The following is a 27,614-nucleotide window of genomic DNA, read 5'->3' as shown; positions in this document are numbered from 1 at the left end:
AGAAATACACTCTAGGCCTAGGAAGTACCTTTAGCTGTGTTAAGAGGATCAACTCAACCAAAGCCCCTCCTCCCTGTCCTTTGATCCCCGCCCCGGCCCTCTCCGTCTCCTCTCCCCCTCCTGTGGGGTCCTTGGAAGTGCGACACAAAGGCGGGGCCTACGTAGAAAAAAGCCCTAGGCCATAAATGGAGGCGGTGCCTCACGGAAGGCCGGGGCGCAGCAGCGACTGCGGAGCTCTCGACTGGAGCTTTGCTCCGCCCCCGGGGACTGCCATAGCCACCATGGAGGAGTACCACCGGCCCTGCGACGAGGTACCGCCCCCCTGGAGCCGGGAAGCGCCCCTCTCCCTGGTTATGGGGACGCTGTCGGGTGGTCTATTAGTATTCGCAGAGTTAGGATGCGGAGTCTGAACCTGAGTCTGTTCCGCGGAACCGGGATCCTTCTTGTCCCTCGGCTCTCTGTCTCCCCACCCCTGAAAGCCTGAGGGTGGGCTGATTGATCATCGCGATGGCTTGGGTGACAGAAAGCTCTTGGGGGCTGTCAGCGGGGTCTAGGAGGACCTAGTAGGTTTAAGGGGAGGCCTAACTTGGGGTGCCTGGGCGGGCGTTGGCGAGCCCCGCCCGTCTGCGATCTGGGCCTGGGAAACCGGTTTTTCTGTTTCCTCCACCCTTTTGGGTCTCCTTGAGCTGGTGCTGCAAGAAGGCTCTGGTCCTGGGAACTCTCCCCAGGGACAGCTAGAGGAAGTGCTTTATGGATTAAGGGCCCTTGCTCACTGGTTCAGGTTTCCCTAAGCCTCACCAGAACTCCATGATGTCAGTGATTTTCCTGTTACTGATGGGAACTCTGACTTTTAATGGCGACCAAGAACCAGGCCCCTAGGTCACACTGCTAGGAGTGACAGATGTTCCATTGGAACCCAGGTCTCTGACTTTACACTTCAGCCCATGTTTCCAGGATGAGGTTTGTTGAATTGCCCCACAGCCTGTAAGAGTTTCCAAGGACAGAGTAGACAGACATTTTCTGTCCAGTGGTACAAGAAAATGAAATATGAGATAGTGGAGGTGCAATGTAATATGATCCTTGTAAGGGGCTTCTCCAATGTGAGAGTTTCTGCCGAAGACTCTGTTGCAGAGAGCATGCATACATGTGAATCAGTGGTAAAGCACACTAATGTTATAAATAAGGACTTGCCCCCCCCCCAAATTATATGATTAGCTCTTCCTCAGATTTACCTTTTAGCAAGGATGCAAGGGAATCTTTTCTGCACTACTTCTTAAACACGTGTAATTTTAAAAGAAATAGGATTAGAGAGTCAGCTCATCGGTAGAGTGCTTGACTAGCACATTAGATGCTCTGAGTTCCATCTCCAGAACCAGAAAAAAAGATGGAAAACCAACAGACATTATTCATGTTTCCCTGGCCAAACAAACTTTCCAAATTGTAGTAAAATGTGCATCATTTATTTCTTAGGCCAATTTTGGATGTGATTTTAAAGCAAAAATGGCTATCATAGGACTAAAATATGAGACCTCTTTTGTGGGAAATTTTTTAGGATAATTAGTAGAGTTAAAATATGAAAATCTATAATTAAAACGTAACTTCAGAATTTACTTATTTCAAGTGGTTGTAAATTGCACAGTGGTTTTTAAAACACAAAAGTACTGTTTTCCCAATGCACCCCAAATATCTCCATGGAAATCATTCTTACATTAACTAAAGCATCCTGGCTTATACTTCATTCTTGACACATAACCTAGTTTCGCACTCAAGGACACTTAGATGTCATTGAAAATTGCCATTAACCCACGATTTTAACAAGCTGCTCCAAAAAAAGTGAGAGAACAACTTATACAATTAAAGTGACATTAATTTTGAATGGCAGAGTATTGCCGTAATCTTTAATTTGGAAAAGCAGTGGGTTTGTCTCATACCAGTTCAAAATAAAATTGGCAATGATAATTTAGCATACTTTTTTATGGGTCACTTTATCTAGCTGAAATGATTTCCTGTATACTGATAGCACACAATCAAAATCATTTATAGCTACTGCCTGCTAATTTCTTGAGCTTTATAATGCAATGATTATCTTGAATGTTCATTAGAGTCGCTATTGCAAAAGCACTTTTCAAAATGGTATTTGCTTAGGTCCTGCCCAATCGTAATGGATCTGATTCTACAGGGAGTAGAATAGCAACCTCAGTAGTCCCTAGCATTGTGTTCTTCTGTCACTATCACTTTTTTTTAGGCCAGTCGAGGGTATCCTGTATCTTGCCATGTCTACAAATAAAGGGAAGCCTTAATTAAAGCAATTTTATCTTTTCCTCTTTAGGTTGGCTTCAATGCTGAGGAAGCACATAATATAGTCAAAGAGGTGAGTTATATTTGCTCTTATCTCCAAGCTTGTGTGGGTGGAAAAATTTTAAATCCAGGTTTTGATTTTTCATGCCAAAGTAGGAAATGTTAATACTCAAACATCAAGATTTAAAAATATCTATTCAAAAAAATAAAAATATCTATTCACTTTTTGTAGGGGTGTGTGTGTGGTCTTTTGCTTTCAGGGAGGCCTATTTGGACCTTTTCTGAAAGACACTCTGCAAGGAAGTTTCAAGTCTACAAAAAGGAAAGAAGCTGTTTTTTAGAATCAATTTTTAACTAAATACCTTTACTGATTCTAGTGTTATCAATAAGACCACCTTGTGGTTATCAATGTAGCCTGCCTGTGGGTGAGGTTGTCAATACAGACTACCTGGGGTGAGGTTATCAATATAGATTGCCAGTGGGTAAGGTTATCATTATAGACCACCACCCTGTGATTATCAATTTAGACTACCTGTGGGTGAGGTTATCAATATAGCTTACCCTGTGGAGGTTGAGGTTATCAATATAGCTTACCCTATGGAGGGTGAGGTTATCAATAAAGCCTCCCCTGGGGATGAGGTTATTAATATAGACTTCCCTGGCAGTGAAGTACTTTAAGAGCACTCTTACAGTCCAGAGTCCTCATTAACTCTGACAGATCCTAGGTAAAAAAATGCTGAATTGGCCCACCCCAAAGCTTGCTTTAGTTGTGGGTATGGATCTTGGGGCCTATGTCCTAGCAAGCCCTGACTGAGTTCTGTCTGGGCTGCATTGGCCCCACCTTCTGGGCACTGAAGGCCACCAATTCACCTGCAGAGAATTCAAGGGTATCATCTCATCCAGAGCTCAGCTGCCTGACCCTGTGTGAGTAGGACTGGCTCCATGTCTCAGGGCTAAGCAGCACCAAAAACCATTGCTGTATTTTAATAGTTGAAGAATTGTGGATTAGAACATTTAACTATTTAAAATATTTAGACACCATATTATGTAAATATATGTTTAGGACTATTTTATTAAACTAAAATGCAAATGTTTTCAATACCATCACAATGTTAGAGCACAAGGAAGAATAGTTGGAAGGCACAGGTAACAATAATCTTATTTTTCTAAGTAAAATGTCAAGAGAGACTGTCTTTGGCTGATAGACATGAAATAAAAGATGCTGAGGCTTTGGAAGAGCCACTTTAATATATTTTCTTTACCCAAGTTTTGAACCACCTGAAAAGACAAGTGTTGACATGAAAAACTGAAACACCACCTTTATTGTAGATAAAACTAGTTTGATGACTGTATCATGTTTTACTAGCCTCTGCTCAGTTCTGAACTTGTAATACTGGCTTTGCAAGCACACGAGGGAAAATTTGAGTCAGTAGAGAGAAACACGGGATAATGTGGAAATGGAAGGACAAATGAAAACCCAAGTGCACGATGCTTGGGAATGTGATTTTCTCTCATGAGTATGGTAGAACAGTGCTGATCACTCAGCAAACAGGTAACTTATTCCATCTCCATAGGAAGGAATGATGCAAGAAATAAGACATAAAGAATGGTAGACATTTTTTTCTTTTTTGGTGTGTGTGTGCGTGCATGTGCAAGGAACTGTAAAACATGAGGAAAAAAATGTCAGTGTAATGTGTTGAAGTAAATCTACTGAGACCTCTATCTTGAGAGAAGGAATTGGAAGGGAGCTAGTGGGAAGCTAAATTTTCACCTATTATAGGAGTTCTACACATGCCTATAGCTCATACAGCAAGAAATAGTGGTAGACATGTTATCTGGAGTTACATGTTATTAACTGCTTCTTAAACTGGTGTGTGTGTGTGTGTGTGTGTGTGTGTGTGTGTGTGTGTGTGTGTGGTTAAGTGGTACCAAAAACTACTAGATGCATTTTACTTCTTTTCTTGTTTTTTTTTTTGTTTGTTTGTTTGTTTGTTTTTGAGATAGAGTTGTTATATGGTCAGGATGGTCTCCAAGTTGTCATACTCCTGCCTCAGACCCTCAAATGTCAGGATTATAGGCACACACCTAGCCTACTAGATGCATTTTAGAGTATACACAATACTGAGAATGTGGTTGGCAATATAAGCCTCTTTATTGAAAACAGTTTGATACTAACTGAACATGAATTGTTTACATAAAAAGATGGCACTTAGGAGAAATCTCATTCTCAGAACAGGTTGCTTGGGGATCATGTTGTGTTCTCCTTTGTCTTTGTTTCCTGAGTCACCTTTCTATGGCACTGAATAATTTCCGCTGAGGGACTGGGAAGGATTGATATACAAGTACTGCTTTCAGACATTGCAGACTGTCCTAGATAATTCCATAATTTCTGTAGTCATTTCTCTTTTAGTCTGTACTCATCTCATTCTCCTTCCTTTAATTTCTTGATCTGAGTTCTCCTTGCTAATTGACTTTTACTGCCATGCCACTCATGTACTAGTACTAGAAGTCAGTTTACTCAGTGAGTGATAGAATTTCCCCCACACCCAAAAACTTCCTCAAAGAAAAACATCATTGTAAATGACAAAAACTCAAAATATAGACTAAAGTGTGTTTATTTTAGAACATTCAGAAAGTGCATAAAAGTCAGAATTACTTCAACCACAAACATTTATTAAATACCTGCTGTATGCAGATGTTTAAAACTGAAAGAATACAGAGATGTTTAAAACTCTGGTTTGTGTAGTGCATTTCAGTGTTGATGGTAATTAGGTTTAATACTCAGGGTCACCAGCAGGGCTGTTGACATCTTTGTAGTACTTTCTGTTGTTTGCAACAGAACTTAAAGTGGTACAAGCAAATGACCAAAAGCAACAACAACAAAGATAAAGCAAGGTGTGCTCCTACTTTCCCATTAAGAAAAGGCCATGAGGATAGTGGGAAAGGCTTTTCCAAAGGTCATCAACTTGCTGATGGTAAAGACGGAATCAAAAATCTGTTCTCCTACCCCTTAGGGCACTTCCTCTCCTCTGCTATGTTATTGAAATTTCAAGAGTAATTTGGCTCACTTTATTTCCATTAGCCTTCATATGAATCTTTACTGTAACTCAATTGTAGTCAGTGAAGACACATTCATATTTGTGTGTTCTGGTCTAGATTCTGAAACCAAATTGAGTGCTTATGCACTATTGCTCTTCTTAGTCAGGTGTCAATAGTGAATGTAAGTAAGAACTATAGGATATGATTTGATTTTCTTTTGTTAGAGTATCTTTATTTATTTTCTCTGTCAAATATATTGCTTGTTTATAACAACTATATAGCATGAATGAGATGAGATTATAATTATCAACCATGGAATAATGCTTTCAGATTAGTCCTATCCTTTGTTTTGAGCACATGACCCATAGTTTTAATTCTGTTTTGAAGACATTTTTTAAAACCAATTAATGCTCTCTTTTCTTAATCCTGTAGCCATTTTTATCACTTACTATTTATGACTTGTCTCTCCTGTGTTATAAACATTAGAGTTCTTATACTAGTGTTTCTACTAGAGTAAGTTCTTAACCACAGAGGCACTGGCAAATTTATCTTTATTTGACCTGTAATATTTTGTAGAATGAGATACGGCTTATGGAAATGCTTTGAAAACTCTTAGACAGTTAAAGACAGTGAACAACAGACATCTAGTAGATGCCTGTCTTCTGCTATGTCGTTGGGAGTTGTGCCTTGAATTTCTCTTGCTGTATTGTAAAATTTGGTTCATTTGGGCTAATGGAACTGTCCTCTCTCCTAGTGTGTTGATATAGTCCTAGGAGGGGAGGACTACAATCAGAACAACATCAACCAGTGGACTGCAAGCATAGTGGAGCAATCTCTAGCACATTTGGTTAAGCTTGGAAAGGCCTATAAGTACATCGGTAAGTACTGATGCGGTTGTCCTTCTTTTGTCCTTCTCATTTTCTCTGAATTTGGGGGATCTATCTGAGTGTCAGGCACTATAGTTGAATACTAATGTAGGAAGCACTTCTGACTTGTCCCTTTGAATGTAATACACAATGAAGGGTAAAAATGGAGGTCTTTCGGTCTAAAGCAGTTTAAACTGTCTTCCCTTGGTAGCATCAGGTCTCTTTGTCCACTGAGACCCTTCAGTGCTGCCTTCCTGTCAGCCATACATGCCTCTGTATAGACCTGTGAAGGTGCACAAACCAAGTACAAAAGTGAAATAGCCCCTGCACTTCTATCTGCAATGGCACAGAACACACAATTTGACCAGGAATTTTTCTGCAGTGCAATTGCTGGCAGTTATAGTAATGGTTCATGAAATGGCTGACGCTCATGAAGTTCATGATGATGGATATTCAAAATAAGAGACTATTTTAGTCTACTAGCTGAATTATTTTTGTGTTGCTTTTTTTCAGATTTTAGAATTCTAATGCAAATATTTCAACCTTGATTCTTTCCCTTTTTCAGTAAGTGTCATTCTGTGACTTTTCTTTGTAGTGACCTGTGCTGTGGTCCAGAAAAGTGCATATGGATTTCACACGGCCAGCTCATGTTTTTGGGATACTACATCTGATGGTGAGAGACTGTAAATGAATTTACCGAGAATCAAAGTTCCAGCGAAGTTCAGTCTGGATTTATTATGTAGCTTTACTTAAAGTCAGAAAAAAATATTGTATCAATAGAATTGCTTTGTATGTACTAACAAGTATGATTTCAAACCAGTATGAAGTAAGAGGAGGAAATATTACTAAAAGTGATGTGTGTGATTGCATTGGTGAGTGAGTGTGTGTGTGTGTGTGTGTGTGTGTGTGTGTGTGTGTGTGTTAGTGCCTGATAATTTTGGTATTTTGCTGATCTATCAATGTTTTCTTCTTGTATGCTTTCAGGAACCTGTACTGTAAGATGGGAGAACCGAACCATGAACTGCATTGTTAATGTTTTTGCAATTGCAATTGTTCTGTAACCCACTAAATAGCCATTAACTTAAGTTTGTTAGTGTGTCCTTTCTAAAAAGAGTAATAATGACTTATTAATGTACTAGATGACAAGTGTGCAATATGCTTTAAAGATATCAGCAAAAAAACTGAATATTGTAAGCGAAAGTCTAATAAATAAGAACTTGGCAGGTTATCTCATATTCTCTACAGATTAATTTAAAGACACAAATGCTAGCCAAAAATTAATGCAGAAATATTATCTGACATAAATGCTATGTTTATACAAGTCTTTCACTACCATTATGCACCCATATAGATGGTATAATCTATTTAGATACCTATATTATCTTTAAACTAGAAAACTTAACAGGGATAAATAAATAAGTGAACAAAACGACTGCAATGATCAGTGCAGAGAAAATTGCATGAATTAGCTAATAACTCTCTTACTTATTTTAATTTATTTCTGTCATTGCAATATAAAATAGTTCATGAAAAGTAACTTTGACACCCACCACCACCTGCATCTAATGTTATAGTAGCAGCTATGACTAACCTGTTTGCTTTTCCACGGAACTGGCAAATCCATTTTTTGTTTTAATAACATTTTCTTGCATTTACATTTGAGGTGGAATTAAATGATAACCAGATTTTTTGGTTAAGTAAAATGTGTTAAGTATGTGGTCAACAGTGTATGACTCAGATAACTGCCTTACAATCTACTTATTCCATGAGGAACATTATCTGTTGAATGCCTGTTCTGCATATTTCTTTGTCAGACATGGCAACTCTCAACTTGATGTTCATGTTGTTTCTTTTGGTAGCTGTTCAGTTGGAAAACGGGTATCTCTGAAGAAGAGCTGGAAAAGAAAAGACTCTGTACCTTCATGGAGAACTAACCATAAGGAAATCACTAATTGGTGACAGAATTAGAGATATAATTTTAAGGGTTGCTTCTGACAAAGTAAAATACATAAAATATGCAACTCGTACTTAAAGGCCTTAATAGTAGTCTTAGCTATACAAATAAAATTCTATCATTGCATTAGTTACAGCTATGTGTGCATAATTTAAAATACTTATGTGGAGTTAGGACTGAGTGCAGTCGACTACACATTAAAAGTGAACAATCATTAGCAGGTTATCTAATATCTCAGGGTTTATGAAGAAAATCAGTTTATTAAGAAAATCAGTGATAAAAATTAGGGTACACAGCTAGTCACCAAATGCGAAGTCAGTCTGCCATTCAACCTTGAAAATGAAATCAATTTTACATGTCACCACTGACATCCAATCCATGTAAGAACTGGAATCATGATTCATTGAAATTTTAGGGTAAAGAAAAGTTTAGTATTAATGGTGACAATATTAAGACAGGATTCTTGTATGAGTACTACATGCATGGTTGACATTTTGCTGAATAACTGTAATGGCAAGAATGCAAAGATCGGGTTTAATGCAGTGATCTGTGATGATTTTGGCACATCAGAAATTCCTTGTCATTACCTTTCTGTTACTTTATGCTGCTGGCTCTTGTACCTCTGGAAATTATAATAGTGACCAAATTATCTGTGCAGTTAAGGCTTCTTTCTGATTACTGTTGTGGAAGCCTCGTTTTCAAATAAATCATACCTCGTGAGCTTGCTATCTGCTGTTTCTAGTTAAAATATAATAAAGACTATCTTACTGTGCTGTATATTTGTCTCTGGTTTTAATTCCATGCTCAAAAAATCAGGATTGTGCTTACTTTTACCATTTCCTACCAGGATGAATGGAGGAGGAAAACAAATGTGGGACCACATAAATATATTACAAAATAAATATATGAATATACATGTGGGTATGAAGCAAGAAGATCAATAGTGTAAGGACAGACCTAGCAAATGTGTGTTTCAAAAATATTGCTAGCCAAATCTAGTCATTACAATATAATGAATAGCTTCTATTTCAAGCATTGTATGTTTTTAACACAAAGTTAGTGAAATGCATTATGTAACTGTGAACCTTTAATGGTTATTTTTAAAAATTAATTTTGATACTATTTGTCAAATTGCAAATAAGCTGTTGCTTCTTGTAAAAAAATTGGGGACTTTAAGTAAAATTAGAGTATTCACACGTAATACTCTAATAAATGGGTAATTCAGTTAGTGTAAGCACTGACTGCAATGTTTTGAGGAGCTATAATTTTGGGTTTGTGAAGTCCTAATAGACTGCCTAAGTAGTGGCAACATCTCATTAAAGAGCATTTTTCTGTCCTTCTTCCCATGTTGGGTGTTAATGATGAGTCATTGGGTGGATTTCACCGCCTGCATCCATCATTGCATTTTATAATGATCTTATTGCTGCATTTTAAAAGTCTGAGTAAAAGTAGTTGCATATTATTGATAACAATTATTTAAAAATATGAGAAAATATGACTATTTAGGGTGAAGTGGTTAAGTCTCTTCTATGGCACATCTCAAGGCAATGTGTAAGATGAATGAAATTCTTTCTTCATGTGCTGGGATCTGTCCAAAGTGTTGGGATTACAAGTGTGCTCCATCAGGTCCAGACCCCTACCTTATATGTGAATCAGTTAGGAGATGTGAACAATATGACAATAAAAATCTATTACCGTTCTGTTCTATATTGGGAGTTTCGTGGGGAAACTGTCCTCTCATATTAAATTCCAGTATGAGAATTCTCACTCAGATAAAGGTAAGAACATGCTGCTTCTGGGAAGCCAAATACAAAAAGCAAGGGAGACAAAGGCCCTCCACCTCCCAAAGGCAGGAGTGAAGGAGGAAAGAAATATCAAGACTGTTACAGGAACAGATGATTATGTGCATAGAAAACTACAAGATAAAAAGCAAACACTGTAAGTGGGGATTAGGCTGATCCCTTAACACTTGATTGGACTGACTCAATTTCATAGTTTCTAGTAGCTCTAGGCTTCTACTAGCTCCTTCAACCCCTCCTATAACTTCCCATCTGCCCATACATACTTATTCTACCAATAGTCAATGAGCAAAGAGCAGGGGCTGAAGTCTGCTACAATGTGGGCTCAAGTCCAAGTCAATACTGGGTGCAGCTGCCACAGTTGTCACCATGCTAATAGGGACCAGATATTTAACAACTGAATTAATGTCCTATGAATCATCAGTAGGTTTTTTTATGGAGACAATTTAGCGACATCTGTCACTTTTTTGTGCTTCTGTCATGTGAACAGTTGTTTGGCTCAGTGCTACAGAACTAATAGCACGGTTCATGGAGGGAAAGGGCAAATAAGGCTTTTCTCTTTGATATGGCTCATAAATGTGAAAAGAAGGCCAGGTATGGCGTTACATAGAGGAAGTTGAAGCAGTAGGACTGTGTGTTTGCGGCCATCCGAGCTACATAGTATGCTGTAGGTCAGCCTGAGCTACATAAGAAGGCTCTTAAAAGTGAACAAAAAGAGAAAGCCAGAGTGTCCACCATGGAGAAGAAAGGGGAAAGTCATACTTTTGCATAAAGCAAATTACATGGGTTGAGATAGTTAAACAACTATTAAATTTAAATGAATTAATTAGGAAGCCTGAATATAAAAACAGTATAATAAAGGACTAGAATGGTCTAACAAAGTATGTGACTTCCATCTTGCCTCCTCTTTGTCCTCCACATCTGAATCTACTCCCAGAGGGTAAATGCTGGCATTTTGTTGTATATGATTCAGGCTACTGTTTTGCATCGATATATTGACTATATTGTTTTACAGCTATGTGTGATGTGTAAGTGCAGAGTGCTCTTTTTAAAGTGTGTTAAATGTAGGGCTACAGAGATGGCTCAGTGATTAGGAGCATTAGCTGCTCTTCTAGAGGACTCTGTTTCAACTCCCCGCGCCAGCGTGGCAGGCAGCTCACAACGGCCTGCACCTCCAGTTCCAGATATCCAGTGGTCTCTTCTGGCTTGTATGGATACCAGGCACATGCACAGTGTACATATGTACATGCAGGCAAAATACCAACACACATAAAATAAAAATAAGTGGCTCTTAAAATATAATAAAACAAGGGTTTGTAAATGTTACATTGGGGAGGGGTGGCTCATGTGTGCTATCATGGCTCACATTTGGAGGCCCGAGGACAACTTGTAGAACTTGGTTCTTCTATCTTGTAGCTCTCAGGGATCAAACTCAAGTCATTAGGTATTGATGTTTAATAAGGATCAGGAGAAACAAATAGGCCGAATAGATTTTTATTCAGGGAGAAATAACTCACAACATAGACAGATGAACACCAGCAGGTTCCTGGTCCCGAGAATGCCTCTGGATATACTCCTGTCCAAGTGCTGCAAGCAAGAGAGCTCTCCGAGTTCCCCCAGGTCATGTCCAGCCCCCAATGGGTGTGGTCTATGCCACAGGTGTGGTCAAGGTGAATATCTCACTACAATTCCCCTTTTAGTCTAAAGAAAATATTTGGGCTATTTACAAAAACTATATACAAAACAATGAATAATAAGTGTGCTCTAAGACAAGGAAAATCAAGAACATACACACTTAAGACCTAACTATCTAGTTTTAGGGTGAAGTCGAAACGGGGTTTACAATAGAGTTGTCCTAATCTGGAAAGCTTAAGTCTAGTACCTAATATATCTAACTAGAAAGAGAATAATAGTTGCGATAATTTAATCTTCAACCTCATCAAATACCTGAGAAGGAAAATAACAATACTAGGGTAGGCAGGAAGTACGGATTGGCCACTTCCAAAAGGTGCAGCAAGGACAGAAACAGCAGGCTACCTGGACAATCACCCAAGGTCTCACAGCAATATTGGTACACCCAGTATTGGCTAAGGCCAAGAGAACTTGACAGACCACAACAACAGCAGGGAGGTAAAAAGGCTGTCTTACCCTGACTTGGCAGGGTTCAGCAGTCTTCTATGTTTGTCTCCTGCAAGCACATAGGACTGCATGTCCAAATCAGTGGTCAAGGTGGGGACAGTTCTTTGCCCAAGAGGCCATTAGCTGAAGCAAGGATGGACTCCAGAAGGAGCGCGACAACAGTGTCCAACATTTTTCAGGAAAGTGCACGGTGCTGTCAGGATCAATAGTGTCTCATGTCAACGAAGTACTAATATTAAAACATTTAAATGCCATGTTCTGCATGTCTATGAAGTGATTGAAGATTAAGCATCTATATCTGACTAATCTCATAGGTATAGGAAACATGGGTGAAGATAATCTGTAATACTCAGGAACTTAGCTAAAAAAAGATGATGGGAGATGCCATTATGTATATATGTTTTTCATACTGGTTAATAATAAAGCACTGTTGGCCAATAGGAAAGGAAGATAGGAGGGACTAGGAGACAAGGAGGAAATAGGAAGTAGTAAGGAGGAGTCAAGATGGAGAGTCTGAAGAAAGCAGTATGCCGCCGGCTCCCCGGTAAGAGAAAAACATAGATCAACAAAAATGGGTTAATAATTAAGACAGAGCTAGCCGATAACAAACTAGTAACTGGCCAACATATAATATCTAATACAGAGTCTCTGTGTGTTATTTTGGGGCTGGCTTGGTGGCAGAACAAGAGCCGGCGGCGGGTAGAAAACCCCCACGTTGGGCGCCATTTGTAAGGAGAATGGGTTTTTCTACCCGCTGCCGGCTCTTGTTCTGCCACCAAGCCAGCCCCAAATACTACACAGAGACTCTGTATTAGATATAATGCTGTTGGCCCTGTTACTTGTTTCTTATCGGCTAGCTCTGCCTTAATTATTAACCCATTTCTGATGATCTATGTACCTGCCCAAGATTGCTTCCACACTTTTTTTTTATTTTCTGAGGCAGGTTATTTTCTGTGTAGCTTTGTAGACCAGGTTGGCCTTGAACTCACAGAGATCCTCCTGCCTCTTCCTCCCAAGCGCTGGGATTAAAGGCATGCACCACCAGTGCCCAGCTAAGATTGTCATTTTTATATAACATTTTACTTATGGATTTTTTTCCTCTCAGTGTGTAAAGTCTCCTTATTGAGCTTAGGTATAGTTTATTCGCTTTGAACATATAGGTAGTATCCCATGTTCCACTCTTACAAAAAAAAATCTGCTTGTGAAAATATTTGCACAAATCCCTCAGTTTCCATGTAGAGATTATTTTCTAAAAGAAGAATTACTGGATAATCAAATATGTAAAAGTATGCTGGGTTGTGGTGGTGCACACCTCTAATCCCAGCATTTGGAAGGCAGAGGCAGGTAGATCTCAGTGTGCTCAAGGAGAGCCTGATCTACATAGTGAGTTCCAGGACAGGCTTCAAAGCTACAGAGAAACCCCAGTCTCAAGAAACAAAAACAAAAACAAAACTCAAAAAAGCTATGTAAAAGTAACAAATTGTCCTTATGATTCTTTTTAAAGATTTATTTTTATTATTGTTTTAAATTATGTATGTAGGTGTCCCTGGAACTGGAGTTACAGACAGGTGTTAGCTGCCAAGTGCTGGAAACTGAACTTGTGTCCTCTGCAAAGGAGTACATGCTGTTAACTGCTGAGCTATCTCTTCAGGCCCATGTGATGGTTAGCTTTGTCAACTTGGTTGCACTGGGAATTGTACAAGGTTCATGGAATATACTTATGTATTTCCAGAGGGGGGAAAAACATGAAGGTCAGCAGTAGCCAACTCTGAGGCCCTAAATAGATAAGAGAGGGAAACAGAATACCAGCACAGATATCTGCCAATGCCCTCGTGCCACCATGGTGTACTACTCTGTTCTGCCATACTCCCCTCACCAGGATGGACTGAAACCTCTGCAAACATCAACTGAAACCAAACCTGTTCTCCTTAGGCCTCTTCACATCAGGTAATTTGTCACAGTAATAGGAAAAGTAATACAGCTTCAAATATCATGTCTGCCATTCTCTATATATAATTGTGTGTGTGTGTGTGTGTGTGTGTGTGTGTGTGTGTGTGTGTGTGTGTGTGTGTGTGTGTGTGTGATCATGCTTGTCCCAAAACTTGCAACTTGGCAACAGCACCACTAGGGATGCTATAGGGTTTGTTTCCTTTGTTTCCTCATTTGTTGATTTGAATGAAGTTTTATGAAACCTCTGTAGACACGCTGAGTACTGTTCACTGGGATCAGCTTCATTTATGTCCTTAAAGTTGCTTCTCTGCTGCCAGTGGGAGACCTTGATAGAGTTTAAGAAGGCCCACATTTCAGCTGTGACTCTGCCTTTGCTTGTGTGACATGAAAATAATCATTTTACCTTTCTAAGATGCACTTCATTTACAAAATTAAGGGGACAGATTAAGTCTTTTTTAAAACTTTAATGCTAAAAAGCAAAGAAAAAATCCAAATACCTAATTCTTTGCCTTGAAGGGTTCAAGGCAGAGCCAGAAGTGGGACTTTAGAATTTTCTTCTGTTAATGCTACTGCTTTGGCTAGTGGTTCCTAAGTGTATTAGCCACCTTTCTTATTATAAAGCATACCCAAAAGAAGAACTTGGAGAAGGAAAGATTTATTTTATCCCATGGTTTCAATATTTTAATCTGTGGTCCTATGCTCTGCTGATGGGCCTGTGGCAAGATTACAACATCATGACTGCACAAGTGTGTGCACAGTCAAACAAGTCACCTTCTGGCAACAGGAGACAGAGCAATCTCATATCATGGTAGACAAGAGCCGAGTCCAGACAGGGGACTATACCAAATTGTGACCACTGTGAACTAATTCCTCCTACATTTTTCACAAACAGCACCACCAGTGAGGGTATACAGTGTCCATCAAACGAGAGGCTGTGGAGGGCATGCCATATCCAAACCATAGCACTGGTAGTTTGCAGATCAACTTAAGTGTGTCAACTAATGTGAAAATACCCAGACTCCATCCTTAATATGCTCAACCAGAATCTAAATTTGATCTGCCTACTAGCTTTCATCTGACCCACCTCCAGGGAACTCGGCAGCAGAGGCTGCATTCTGCTTGCATCTCTTTGTTACACCTGTGTTTCTTTCCTTTTCCAATATTCTTTCACTTCCTCTATAGACTTATAAAGTTACTCTTCTGTTTCTCCCTTGGAAACAGAATTTGTTCTTTGTGTTTTGATTTTGTCCTTTGCCAAGTTGTCCAGATGTATACTGTGGCCCACTGCCTTGGGAATCCCGAGAATGGCTCATTATATGTGGTAGATCCCAAAGTTGAAGAGCATTTTGAGGCTACTTATGCCAGCACTCCAGCTAGGAGAAAAGGTTGCCTGGACTAAAGGCTGTATTAGACTCAAGCATATGTGTCAGATATGCTCTCTAGTTAACTGGTTCCTTTGATGTTGCGTTCATACAAGTAAGGAAAGATGGTCAAGGTTCCTTTGGAGATTTGTATCCCAAGAATCCCAAGAAGAAACACACACACACACACACACACACAGACCGCATGTATGGGTGAAACCCATCTTTGATTTATCTCCTCATGTAGTTCAGCATTTCTATCACCAGGGGACAGAAGGGTGCTATTGATTGTGCACTGGAGTGCAGACTTGAAGTTTAGTCTCTGTGAGATTCAAAGTGACGGCTCTCTCTCTGCTCTGTCCCTTACCTATGATGGATGTTCATAGATCCCTAGCTTTTCCTGTAAAACAGCCCTCAGTTAAAGTAGTGAGACATTGTCAAACTTTAAACTCATGCTGGAGCCACTTTTCATAAGCTGCAGTGCATGTAGTAAATAGAAATAACCAGAATCTCCCCCCCCCTTTTTTTTGGTTTGGTTTGGTTTGGGTTTTTCAAGAGAGGGTTTCTCTGTGTAGCTTTGGAGGCTGTCCTGGAACTCACTCTGTAGACCAGGCTAGCCTCGAACTCAGAGAGATTCTCCTGCCTCTGCCTCCTGAGTGCTGGGACTAAAGGCGTGCACCACCACCACTTGGCCTGCTGTTTTCTTTAGAGGTCTCCCAGATGTAATCTTGTCTTGGTGGCTTTTTCCTTCCCTGGTCTATTTCTACAAGCAACACTTGAATAGGTACTTAATGTTCACTCTGTATTAGATACTGTTCCAAACTCCAGGAAAACAAAGTGAACAAAACTACTAAATTGTATTCTAATGGAGTAGACAATAAGCCAATATATTCAGATGCTAACATGTGCTGTAGAGAAATAACTGGGTGGAAGCCAGAGTGTGATTGAAGGAGGAGGCAGGGTTACTATTTTAAATGAACTGGTCAAAGCAGACCTGTCTCATAAATAAAAAAAAAAAATCTATTTCAGCTGCAACCTGAAGGAGATGAGAGGGAGAAAACCATGCAAATGTGTGAAAAAAAAAATAGTTCAGGCAGAGACACCATAAATGATAAGAAATAGGAATGGAATCAACCAGTATGTTTGAGGGACAGCAAGGTAGCCATCATTGTAGGGGCTGAGAGAGCAAAGGAGAGGGGTATTCATAAATCTATGCTTACTGACATGTGGACAGTTGAGCCTTACCATCATTCCTTCTCTGTCACAATGGTCTGTATCCCTTGGAACTGCCTGACCAATGAACTTGAAAAGATAGACAAAAACAAAACAAACAAAAAAGTTCTTAACACTGAAAATATGTTGTCTTACAAAGAAAATTGAGGTTGCTCATAGAATTGGAAGGTGATGAACCTTTAAAAAGCAGGAAAATGAAAGGATGTTAGGCTTTCACACAGGCATTTTGCCATGCTGAGAGCTTGAGTTTATCCCAATGAGTTCCATGATGGACCTTCTTATCTCTAAAACTATGCTGGATGAGAAAACCTATCGCTTAAAGCCAACTGTACCAGTCAGTCCTGAGCTGGGTTATTCTGACGATAAAGACCCCTCAATTATCAATGGCGCAACAAGCAAAAGCTCTTCTCCTTCTTGGCTTCGTTAGTTGTCAAGGGTCTGTTCTTTCAATGATGTGAGCTGCAGGAGGCTCATCTCTACCCAGCTTCTGCAGAGCTGGAGTGCTTCTAGTCTCCTCCCTCACCAGGATCCAGAGTGACTCTTGACCTGGAAGCTGTACACATTGCACTGTACTTATAAATGGCACTTTAAGAGTTTTGTCAATTTGATTTACTAAATTAGAGGTGTGTTACTCTCACTCAGTTTTTAAACTATTTAACATCATGACCTAATTTTCTTTTATATGTCTTTACTAAGTAAAAGTCTAGCTCTAAATTAGCCATTTCTCTTATCCACCTTCCCCACAAATGCAAGCATTTCAGTTCATTCACTTTAATGCTTTGTCATTTTTCTGTGATGCTATATATAAGGTAATTTTGTGTGAAAACACAGTCTGGATTTCAATCTTAGTATGCCTTAGGTGTGTGATAGTGGAGATTAGTATCTCAATGCTGCAACAGCAGAGATAGTAGCTTTTATAAAAAGTAAATTAGATGAAATATATAAAGTTATTAGCTATTGATAATAGCATGAGGATGGGAGCCTGGGTTCATAAGGGCTTCAACAAGTTCCCTTATTCCCAGTCAATATGCAATGGTCACGTAATATGGTCATAAAAGTGACTTCTGTTGCTTAAAGTCACTGAGATTTTTTTAAAAAGTACTGTTATTCTTTGAGAATTTCATATAATGTGTTTGAACATATCCACTCCTCTCCCCCCTATTCCTTCTGTATCTATCCCACTTCCCTAACTACCCAACATCCCCCCCCTTTTTTTTGTTAATCCATCAAGTCCTATTTCTCCTACCCATCTACACTTAATGGGCAGGACCATCTGCCAGAGTGTGGTTAGTTAACTGCTGTGGCACAAGTAGATCTGGACTAAAATAGAAATTAATAAAGGAAACCAGGATTACTTTTCATGGCTTTCTCTATATACACAGACACTATATATCATCATTTTATTTTACAATTGTATTTTATGTCTTTGCCTGCATGTGTGTCTATATACCACATGCATGCCTCGTACCCTCAAAGGCTAGAAGAGGGCATAAGATCTCCCAGAACTGGAGTTACAGGCAATTGTGACCCACGTGGGTGCTGGGAATCAAACCCAGGTCCTATGAAGAACAGTCAGTGCTGTTAATCACCGAGCCACCTTTTCAGCCCCACATCCATGTCCTTTATAAAGAGATTTTATAATGTGTGTATGTATATGCCTGCATGAGTTTATGTGCACCACTGATATGCCAGGTGCTCAAAGGTCAGAGGGCATCAAACTCCCTGGAATTGGAGTTACAGGTTGTTGTGAGCTATCTGATATTTTGCGGGGAACTGAAACCAGGTCCTCTGCTAGAACAATAAACATCTTAACCACTGAACTATTTCTTCAGCTCTCACTACCTTTTTTTCTCATTCAGCTTTTACCAATAACCCACCTCCTCTATTATGCCATCAGTTATGTAATATCACAGGTAATAACTCTGTATTCTATCTTCACCATAGTTAGGTCTTCTGTGATTTGACTATTAGTTGTAAAATTAGAAAATCAACAAACACTACATTTTTATGTATTTTTTTTACTTTGACCTGAGTTGTGTGTTATAATCATTACAGATATAAATAGATCCAGTGTACTAAGTACAGTACTTTAAGGGGGATATTTCTATTGATGGGAAGGTATAGGTCTACAGATTAAATGTCTTAAATATACTACTTAATAGGAATATTTCTATTGATGGAAAGAGACACGAAGGCACATTGCAAACAGATCATGTGAATACAGAGAGAAATGGAAATATGGGGATAAATTGCAATTGATCGAAGCATTATTTGCTTCTTTAAAAGCTGATAAAATGATGTATATGTATTCCATTTTCTCTCTAGTTAATGAGGATTCCATCTATTTGTTTCATTTTTTCTTTTACTCCCATCTCCTAGCTTTTGATATATCATAGTCATAATTAGAAAATAAAGTTTGTTGATTATGTTTTATAAAGGAAAAACATACTCATCTTCTAAAAGATTTTATAGCTGGCTTCATGTGTAACTTGTTCCTGGTAAAGCTTGCTGTTTCATTTGATCTCAGAGAATCCACAGGTACTCCAGCAGAACGGAGCACCTAGTAATGAACGCAGCAGGTAGCAGACAGCACAGATGACTGAGTGTGATGTTTCAGCTGTGGCTGATGCAGAGCTTGCCATTGAAAAGCAGGAGGATCAGCTAGCTCTGCTGACCTTTACACACCAGGTAGGTATTAACTTCAATGTCAATAGAGTACCATGGTGGTTTTGACCCAACAGAGACACAGTCCATAAACAGTAAGAGGGCTTTAGTTAATATTTTTTACTTATCAACCAACACAAGCACAAACTGAAATCTGATCTACACTCTTTGGGAAAAATTTGTGATTTATTCTTGTAACTTGGCTTGTTCCCATCTGATTCTGAAGAGTAAAGTTTAGCTTTTTTGGCTAGCAATTATATTGTTACTCAAGTGGGAATTGCCTAACTAAAAGGAGGAAGTGATACATAGCAATCAAGTGATCTAACAGAATGGAAAGAAACTGATTATTTAATATTCTAATGTGACTGTAGGATTTGTGGAGATGTTTTGAACTTGATGTTTTAATATAAATCAGGTTTACTAACTCTGTGCAATCTTCTCTGAAGGATCAAGTTTCAGAATATAATGTTTGAGGCTTTTTCCAAAAATTAGACCAGCACAAATGTTTGTTGTTAGTTCTCAGTGTAAAATCCCCCAAATGAACTCACAGTGGCTTCATGTTATTCACTGCATTTCCTAGGACTTCCCTTCAGCCACAGAATAGTCACTTGGGGACTGAGTTCTCTTTTTTGTACAATTTGAAATCTTATGTTTTCTTTGTTTTGCTTTGCTTTGCTTTGTTTCTTTCTGTTTTGGATTTTCAAGACAGGGTTTCTCTGTATTGCTTTGGAGCCAGGGAACTCACTCTGTAGACCAATCTGGCCTGGAACTCACATGATCTGCCTGCCTCTGCCTGCCTCCTGATGCTGGGATTAAGGTGTGCCCTATATTTTCTTTGTTACTGATGATCTATTTTCAGTAATTCTGAGCTGGGCCATTCAGTGTGTGTAGACTATCAAGTCCTCGCTCAACAACACAGCACACAACACAGCAATCTCAAGTCATGCTTAACTGCTTGATCATTTTTCCACAAACTGGTCAGATTGGCCAGCCACTGTCAGCATTTTTTTTGTTCTGTAGAACAACACTTAAAGTCGAGAAATCCTGTAATTTTCTAATTTCATTTCTTTTCATGAAAATGTAACACACACACACACACACACACACACACACACACACACACATATATATATATATAAACTTTTCTTTCTTCAAGAAAAGTAACTCTTGCTTGCAGGGGAGGGGTTAAAATGGGATCTGGATATATAGACCAAACTGGCCTTGAGTTCATAACACTGACTCAGTCTTCTGAATGTTGGAATTACATGTGTGCATCAGAATACCCAGCTTTTCACTTCTTTTTAAAAATATATTTTTATATATATTTACATAAAATTACATCATGTCTGTGCTCACTTTTCTCCCTCAAGCTTCCTTTTTCATTTTAATTTAAAAGTGAAAATCCACATGGATTTAATTATTTTCATTGACATGCCAAGATACTTGCTCTTCACTGCCACCATGACCCAACCATTCTCAGCATGTATTTTGGTTCCAGGAACCTTGTTTAATTTGCTGGTGGAAGGAAAATGAACCCTATTGCTACAAAATGTGGCTATATCGCTGATATACTTATCCATCAATTGTAGGATCCTTGCTTATTAATTATATTTCCTTGGATGGTTTTCTTATCAACAAGATTAAGATCAAAATGTCTACATTGTGATGTTGCTGAGGGGGTACCTGAGATATATGGAAAATGCTTGGCATAGTAGTAGGTACTCAACAAATGTTAGATATTTGTATTAGTACCATCTGCCTTAGGTGATGTACTTTCTACTCAGGATAACATCACCAAACACATTCACAGTTCCAGTGAGGGCTGTAACTGATGGACTCATCAGAACAACTACACTTGCAAAGAGATGGGATGTCTGCTAGCTGATTCAATCTTTAATAACAAGTTCAATAACACAGACACAGGGGAAGTTACTGATTTCAACATCTAAGCAAGCTTTAATAGCTATTTCTAAAATCATGCCCAGATCATCTTCTCATTCAAACCATTAACATCCAATGGCTGCATGTATTCAAATCCCATAAACACAATATTGCAAAAGCAAGAAAAACTAAGAAAAGCATGTGTAGCATTATTTTCTCATTTGATTATTTGTTGCTAAATATATATCTCAATACCTGCTATTAAATTCTAAGAAGTAAATGCTGAAAGCTATGCTGGCAGCTGGGAGCCAGGGGCTGGGGGCTTGGGAGGAAAAAGAAGGAAGTTCTCAAACAAGAAACACGTTCCACATCTCTATTTTGGGAACTATGTTGGTAACTATAGAAAACTGGAGAAACATTCTTGGAGCAACAAACAGACAGAGACTATTTAATTCCACTTTGTTAGATACATATGTTCAATTTCCATGTAACTGAGGTCTCCCTCTAGCTCAAAATTTGCTACAAATAACTAAAACTATTGCATACACTATCTTACTGGTGTTAATTACACAAAACAAATGCATGTTGAATGAGTGGACTCATGTCTGGGGTGCAACATGAAGCGGCTGGACCTTTCTCCAGGGGAACATTTCTTATGGTGTCATGTGCACATCTAGGAAAGCCTTATTTGCCAGAACCAACCTTCAGTGCTCTAAGGATGGTGGCAGAACAAGGGTATAGAAGAAACATAAGTGGCATCTGAATTCTCGCTTCATTTAGTCGCTTCAAAATGTCCACATAACATCATGATTTATGAGCATAATTGAAAAGATTCAACACCATCTGAAGTCAGAAGATGAGTCTGCATGCCTCCTTCAATCACATGCAATACATACAAAACAGAAATGGAGGCTGAAACATGAGCACTGTGAGACCCCCTGCCTGCTGCCATTTCCCTTTTGAATGCTATACTTTATTTTCTCTCCATTGTCCCCACATTTCCTTTCTCTGCAACAAGGCATCTGTCCTTCCCTCTACTCTTTCTTCCTCATTTCCAAAGCCGAATAGTTAAAAACCTTTGCATCCCTGGTGGAAGGGGCAATCATAGTTGTTTTTAGTTCCCAGAAACGGAAGTAGACGTTTTAATGAACTGTGACTACTATAGCAGTGATTTAGACTCTGTCTTGCACTTCTAACTACCCATAAAATATTGGGTGTGATTTCACTATTTGGGGATTACAGTTTTGAGGACTTTTTATTTCAGGAAGATGGCAATGTTGGTAGTGGTGGTGATGAAAATGATGTAGTAAAAACAAGTTATCTGTACACGTAGATCTATTTGTGTGGGTATCTAAGCAAAAAAAAAAAAAAAAACAATAAATGGATTCTGAGTAGGATATGTATTATCATATACATTTGCTAGAATTCAGTTCAAAATTCACAAGGGTGGACTTGAGCAGACCATTTCTGGCAGTAAACAGTGTGTTTTTCTTTCCCATCTTATGGACTTATAGCCAGCATCATCATAGCAGCTTAGGTCTCTGAATTCATCCCTCTTGCCTGAAAATAACAATGGATTGAATACACTAGGCCAGTCTATCCTACTGGTCCATATCCTGCTCTCTACCTGCCAGGGGAATCAGGATCCTCTGGTCTGTAAAAGTAACAGAAGGGTAATTTTAATCTCACTCTGAAGTCATATAGCTCTAAATGTTCATTCCTTCAATAAACTGACCTTGAACACCCACTCTACCAAGCACCATGCTAAATGTAGAGTGCTACCTTAACTCCAGTCTACTGTTCCTTTGTAGGAATAATCTCTAACCCAGTTAGGCTGTTGTGCTGGTAAACTGGAATATACTTCCATGTCAATACTGTTGCCATCATTATCTCCTCAAAAAAAACCCTCTCCTTTTGCATAATGCTAATGTTAAAGATGAAACAAAAATGAAGAATGATGAGCTACTTTTTGATTAACTCTCCTGTTTGGGGAAAGTATAAAATCGGATTCTTGAGATGACCTGGCATTAGTGACATAGATCTCGTTTCAGCTTCTGAATCTGAGGGAAAGTGATGAAATTACTTGAGCTCTTACTGTTTATCCTAAAATGAGTCCAAGACAATGCTTGCCTTCCCCTCTTGTGGCATGCGTAGGGAAATATGAACTAAAGTATCATGACAATGTTTGTAAGAGTGCTGTGAAAGCCATGAAACTCCATGCAAATGTAACCTATCACTAACAAACATTCTTTGGAATTCTTTTGAGGGGGGGGCCTATGTCATTATAGTTTCCTTCCTCCTTCTTTCTTCAGAGCATGGAACTCATACAGTCAACCAGCAATATTGGGGCATTTGGCAGCATACACTTATTTCTTCATGAGAGAGCTGAATTAGAAGTTTTCCTTGTTGAAAATGAAATGTACTCCACGAGGGCCAGACTCAGAGTTGGAGATGCTCTGTTTGCTGAGGGTTTCAGCCAAAGCTTCAGGGCCACAGAGAAAAACTCCTATTCTGGTGCTTTTGAGAAAGAAAAGAAAGTTTCAGGCTTTGGCATTAGCTAGACAACAAAGTAGGTGGGTAAATTTTCTATTAAGTAGAGCCCCTTCTAGTCCTATTTTTGACAACCAACAAAATATGTTCATATTACTCACAAGGATTGGGCTTACCTCTGATTGTAGGGATAGCTGAAAAACTCAAAAATGGTTTAAAGCCCCAGAAAATGAAATCCAAGCACAGTTTTTGGAAATTTCTACCACAAGGATATCATGGCTAATATGTGAAGCTACAGTGTACTTTCCTTTAGGACTCTAGCCCACCCAATCTTTCTAGTATTTTAAAATTAATAACAAACCCTCATTGGATACCCCAACTCTAGCAGCTTCATCCTTTGAAGTCTTACAGTTTAAATCCTTGCTTTGTAAAATGTGGCCCCGTGCCATTTACAAAATCATCATGTTTTTAATAATCCAGGTACCTGGGCCCCACCACACATAATAAATCAGAGTATGTACATAAAAACATAGCCAGGTAAGTATGTGTCCATCAAAGTGTAGAAGGCATAGTTCAAATAAAGCAGATGTATCTAACATGGGGCTAATGAACCACATGAATCTCAGAATAGCTATGCATGCAGCCCAACACATTTGTAAATTACATTATGTTGCAACAGCAAGTCAAAGTGTGTGCCACATCTATTCAAAAAGAGATATTTAAGGGAAGCTCGTGTTTTCTGTGTGTTCTGGGAGACAGGGGAATTTCCTCAAGGTTTCATGATGGATAAAAGTGTAGTAACAACCCAAAGAAATGTGTGTCATCTCTCAATTTAGGATTTGACTCAGACTCTAGAACTGAAAGTGAAGGCATAAAATTCTTAATAATAAGCATAAGCTGTAATCACTACTTAAACATATACACTAGTGAAATTTGGGCAACTAAAATAAAGAAATGCTATGGAGCAGCTTGGATTAGGGTGTTGAGAAAATTACTCTGCATATAATTTTGCTAAGATTTAAAGATTCTTCCTTAAAGTGGGTAATACGAGGCATCTGTTGGAGCAGAACTCCATATTATGGAAATGTTAATGCTAACTTTTAGACTATAAAGTACAAGTCACTGCTCAGGGGCTGCTGCTTTAGACAGACCACAACTTCGAGAACACTTTAGTGGAGGACTCCTTACTTAGGGTGTTGACTTGCAATTGCCTTGAACTCATTATCCCAGTTGGGCCTTCCATACAGAGTCTTTTGTTTTAAGCCAGTGATCACATCTTTCTCCTCATCATGGTGTACAGCAAAATGATTGGCCTGTAACAAAAGTTATACATTCAGAAAAAAAAGAAGCATGGTATAACACATATTTCACAAATCAAATCGAACTCTTACTACTCATACACACACACACACAGGTTATGATGCTGAGGGGTGCTATTCAGGAAGAAAGGGAATGAAAGGATCCCCTATACCCATCTGCTATCCAGATACTATGCTAGACATATAGATAGCAATAAGTCAGGTGAGTTCTTTATGAGACAATGGAATAGTCAATGGTCAATAACTCCCTTTACAGAAGGGGCCCTTGTAAAAAGCTTTGTAGAAGTTCAGGTGTAAGGGAGACATCACTTGAAGCAAGATTCCCCCTGCATTAAAGAGAAAAATCCTCTTTTACAATCCAAGTAAGGCCAACCTAAACTGGCGGTATAAGAGAAAAGGAAATAGAACACAAAGATGAGAATGACTGTCCCTCCCCAAATGAAATGTGGCCCTCATACATTACAAAAGCCCTGTCCCTAGGGGCAGGCGACTACAGACCTTCACTGCTGGCCTTGTTAGTGTAGGCAGGGAGGAGAAAATTTAAAAGGAGATGAATTTCAAATGGTATTGACAGGAAATCTCCCAGCTGCTTGTAATTCATTTTCAAGTGCTAGCCTTCCATTGTTGGATCAAAAAGAAATCAGCCCGGGCCTTTCCGTAAGTGATCTACACCTGCAGCTGCTTGTGACTCATGGTGGAGTTCAAGATGAACCAACAGCTGGGTATTTGAATGGCTATGGAACCCAGGGAAACTGTTCCAAGTTATCAAAGTTAAAAGGTGAACTGATGACAGTAAATACAGTTAGCTGTTATTCCTTCCTTTCTTAGGCACATCCTGACCTCAAGGTCACATGGAACAAGGTTTAGCTGGCTGCAAGGCTAAACCAAATAATACTAAAGTTAACTATTTCCTCCTTGGTTGACTAAAAAGTTCTGCTTTTGCCTTCAAGGACACTATTGCCCTCGAAGAAAAGCAAATTCATACTACTGGGAACCTGTCCTAGTTTCCTTTCTTGTCACTGTCACAAAGTAGGATAAAATCTACTTAGGCAGGAAAAAGTTTATTTGGCTCACAATTCCAGATAACAGACCATCATTGTGGAGAAGGCAAAGTGGAAGGAACTAGAAACAACTAGTCATATCCATAGTCAAGAGCAGAAAGAAATAAGTGCACCCATGGTGCTTGCTTTCTGCTTCCTGTATAGTTCTCCAAGTATTTTTCATCACATATATTGATTTGCATTATATAATATATTAAGAGTTTTCTTATATGTACATGTTGATTTATTTATTATTAATAACCACAAGTGGCAGGGAATTGCTGAATGCAGGCTGCCATTTACTTGCCAGATGCCTTTATGCAAATAACCTACTCTATTCTAGGTTTTTTACTCTAATTAGGTAATAAATTTGACAAATAAAATTAGACTAAAAACAATGCCTGGGGACTGGAAGGTTGTGTTCACACCTTTAGTCCCTGCACTCATGAGGCAGAGGCAGGCAGATCTCTGTGAGTTCGAGACCAACGTGGTCTACAGAGCTAGTTCCAGGAACCAGGATTGTTACACAGAAAAGCCTTGTCTCAAAAAACAAAACAAACTAAAACAAAAGGCAAAACAAACAAACAAAAAATGCAAACAAGCAAAACAACAACAACAATAACAAAATGCCTGGACCAGAATTCAGATTCTGCAAAGGATTAGTTGTAGGACCCAAAATCCATAAATGCTCAAGTCTCTTACATACTTTAAATCATATCTAGATTACTTGTGACTCATAAGTCAATGTAAATCCTATAACTAGTTGTAATACTGTATTGTTTAGGGGGGAAATACAAGAAAAAGACTGTATATGTTCAGTATGGTATGGTTACTTTTCTCCCAAATATTTTGATTAGGTTGATAGAATATACAGAGCAGAACTTCAAGTATATGGAGAGCTGACTGCATATAAATGTATTCACTATATCATAATACATGTATAACATATAAATTAATGTACAAGAGAGAGGAATAAACTTTTCTCCTCATCACCATTTAGTGAGTTTTGTCCATCTGTTTTGAGATTCCTGCTCCTTGGTGGGAACAGTGTTCTAATATCAATACAAGCCCCTTAATTTAGAATTGAGTCAATGATCTGATGGTGATACTGAGTGAGTGTGAGCAAGCTAGGTCACTTGAATCCATTAGCTGCCTTTCTGGGTGGTGGTGGGGGGGGAATGCAGTGCATAAAACATACCGATATGTAAAAGGAAGGCAGCCCCCTCTGGACATGCTAAGAAGGTCCTAAGAACTGGATTCTTGCCCTCACCTGAGACTCATCCCAGCCGGTAAGGTAGATGTTGTAGCTGAGGAAGTCGGCATTGTTCCTTTCCTGCATCTGGGTCTCCAGCAGCTGCAGCAGATCTGCAAACCACTCGAAGGCATGTGTGTCTCTGCACAGCCAATAGAAATAGATCTGAAGAAGAAGGGGCCACAAATCAGATTATATAAGGGGTAGTCTTTTTCAGCTTCAAAGGATAGGTTTCTAATGTTCTAAACATTTTCATGACGCCCAGAAGGTCTAGAAACAGGTTCAGATGATATATGTCATTGTTTCAAGACATGGTCTTTAAGATAGCC

The 27,614-nt window shown here is 39.0% G+C and overlaps 2 protein-coding genes across 2 annotated transcripts in view; one reads left to right on the top strand and one right to left on the bottom strand.

The window, feature by feature from the left end:
* The first annotated feature begins 228 nt into the window (after nucleotides 1-228).
* Dynlt3 (dynein light chain Tctex-type 3) lies at nucleotides 229-8,934 on the top strand. Its single transcript, XM_051177930.1, has 5 exons — nucleotides 229-311; nucleotides 2,330-2,371; nucleotides 6,092-6,215; nucleotides 6,799-6,876; nucleotides 7,188-8,934. The coding sequence occupies exons 1-5, from the start codon at nucleotides 282-284 to the stop codon at nucleotides 7,262-7,264; spliced, it is 351 nt and encodes a 116-aa protein (XP_051033887.1). The 5' UTR covers nucleotides 229-281; the 3' UTR covers nucleotides 7,265-8,934.
* Nucleotides 8,935-21,236: 12,302 nt separating this feature from the next.
* Nucleotides 21,237-27,614, bottom strand: part of LOC127217101 (cytochrome b-245 heavy chain) — a 33,686-nt gene continuing 27,308 nt past the window's right edge. Inside the window, exons 11-13 of the mRNA XM_051177929.1 lie at nucleotides 27,304-27,450; nucleotides 24,863-24,987; nucleotides 21,237-23,701 (exon numbers count right to left, since the gene is read on the bottom strand). Coding sequence (XP_051033886.1) covers nucleotides 23,575-23,701; nucleotides 24,863-24,987; nucleotides 27,304-27,450 — 399 coding nt within the window. The 3' untranslated portion in view covers nucleotides 21,237-23,574. The remainder of the gene's footprint in view (nucleotides 23,702-24,862; nucleotides 24,988-27,303; nucleotides 27,451-27,614) is intronic.

Source organism: Phodopus roborovskii, unplaced genomic scaffold (genome assembly GCF_943737965.1).
Source record: "Phodopus roborovskii unplaced genomic scaffold, PHOROB, whole genome shotgun sequence".
Classification (NCBI taxonomy): Eukaryota; Metazoa; Chordata; class Mammalia; order Rodentia; family Cricetidae; genus Phodopus; species Phodopus roborovskii.
The sequence above is the reverse complement of the archived record's forward strand: the minus strand, read 5'-3'. Positions and strand labels throughout refer to the sequence as shown.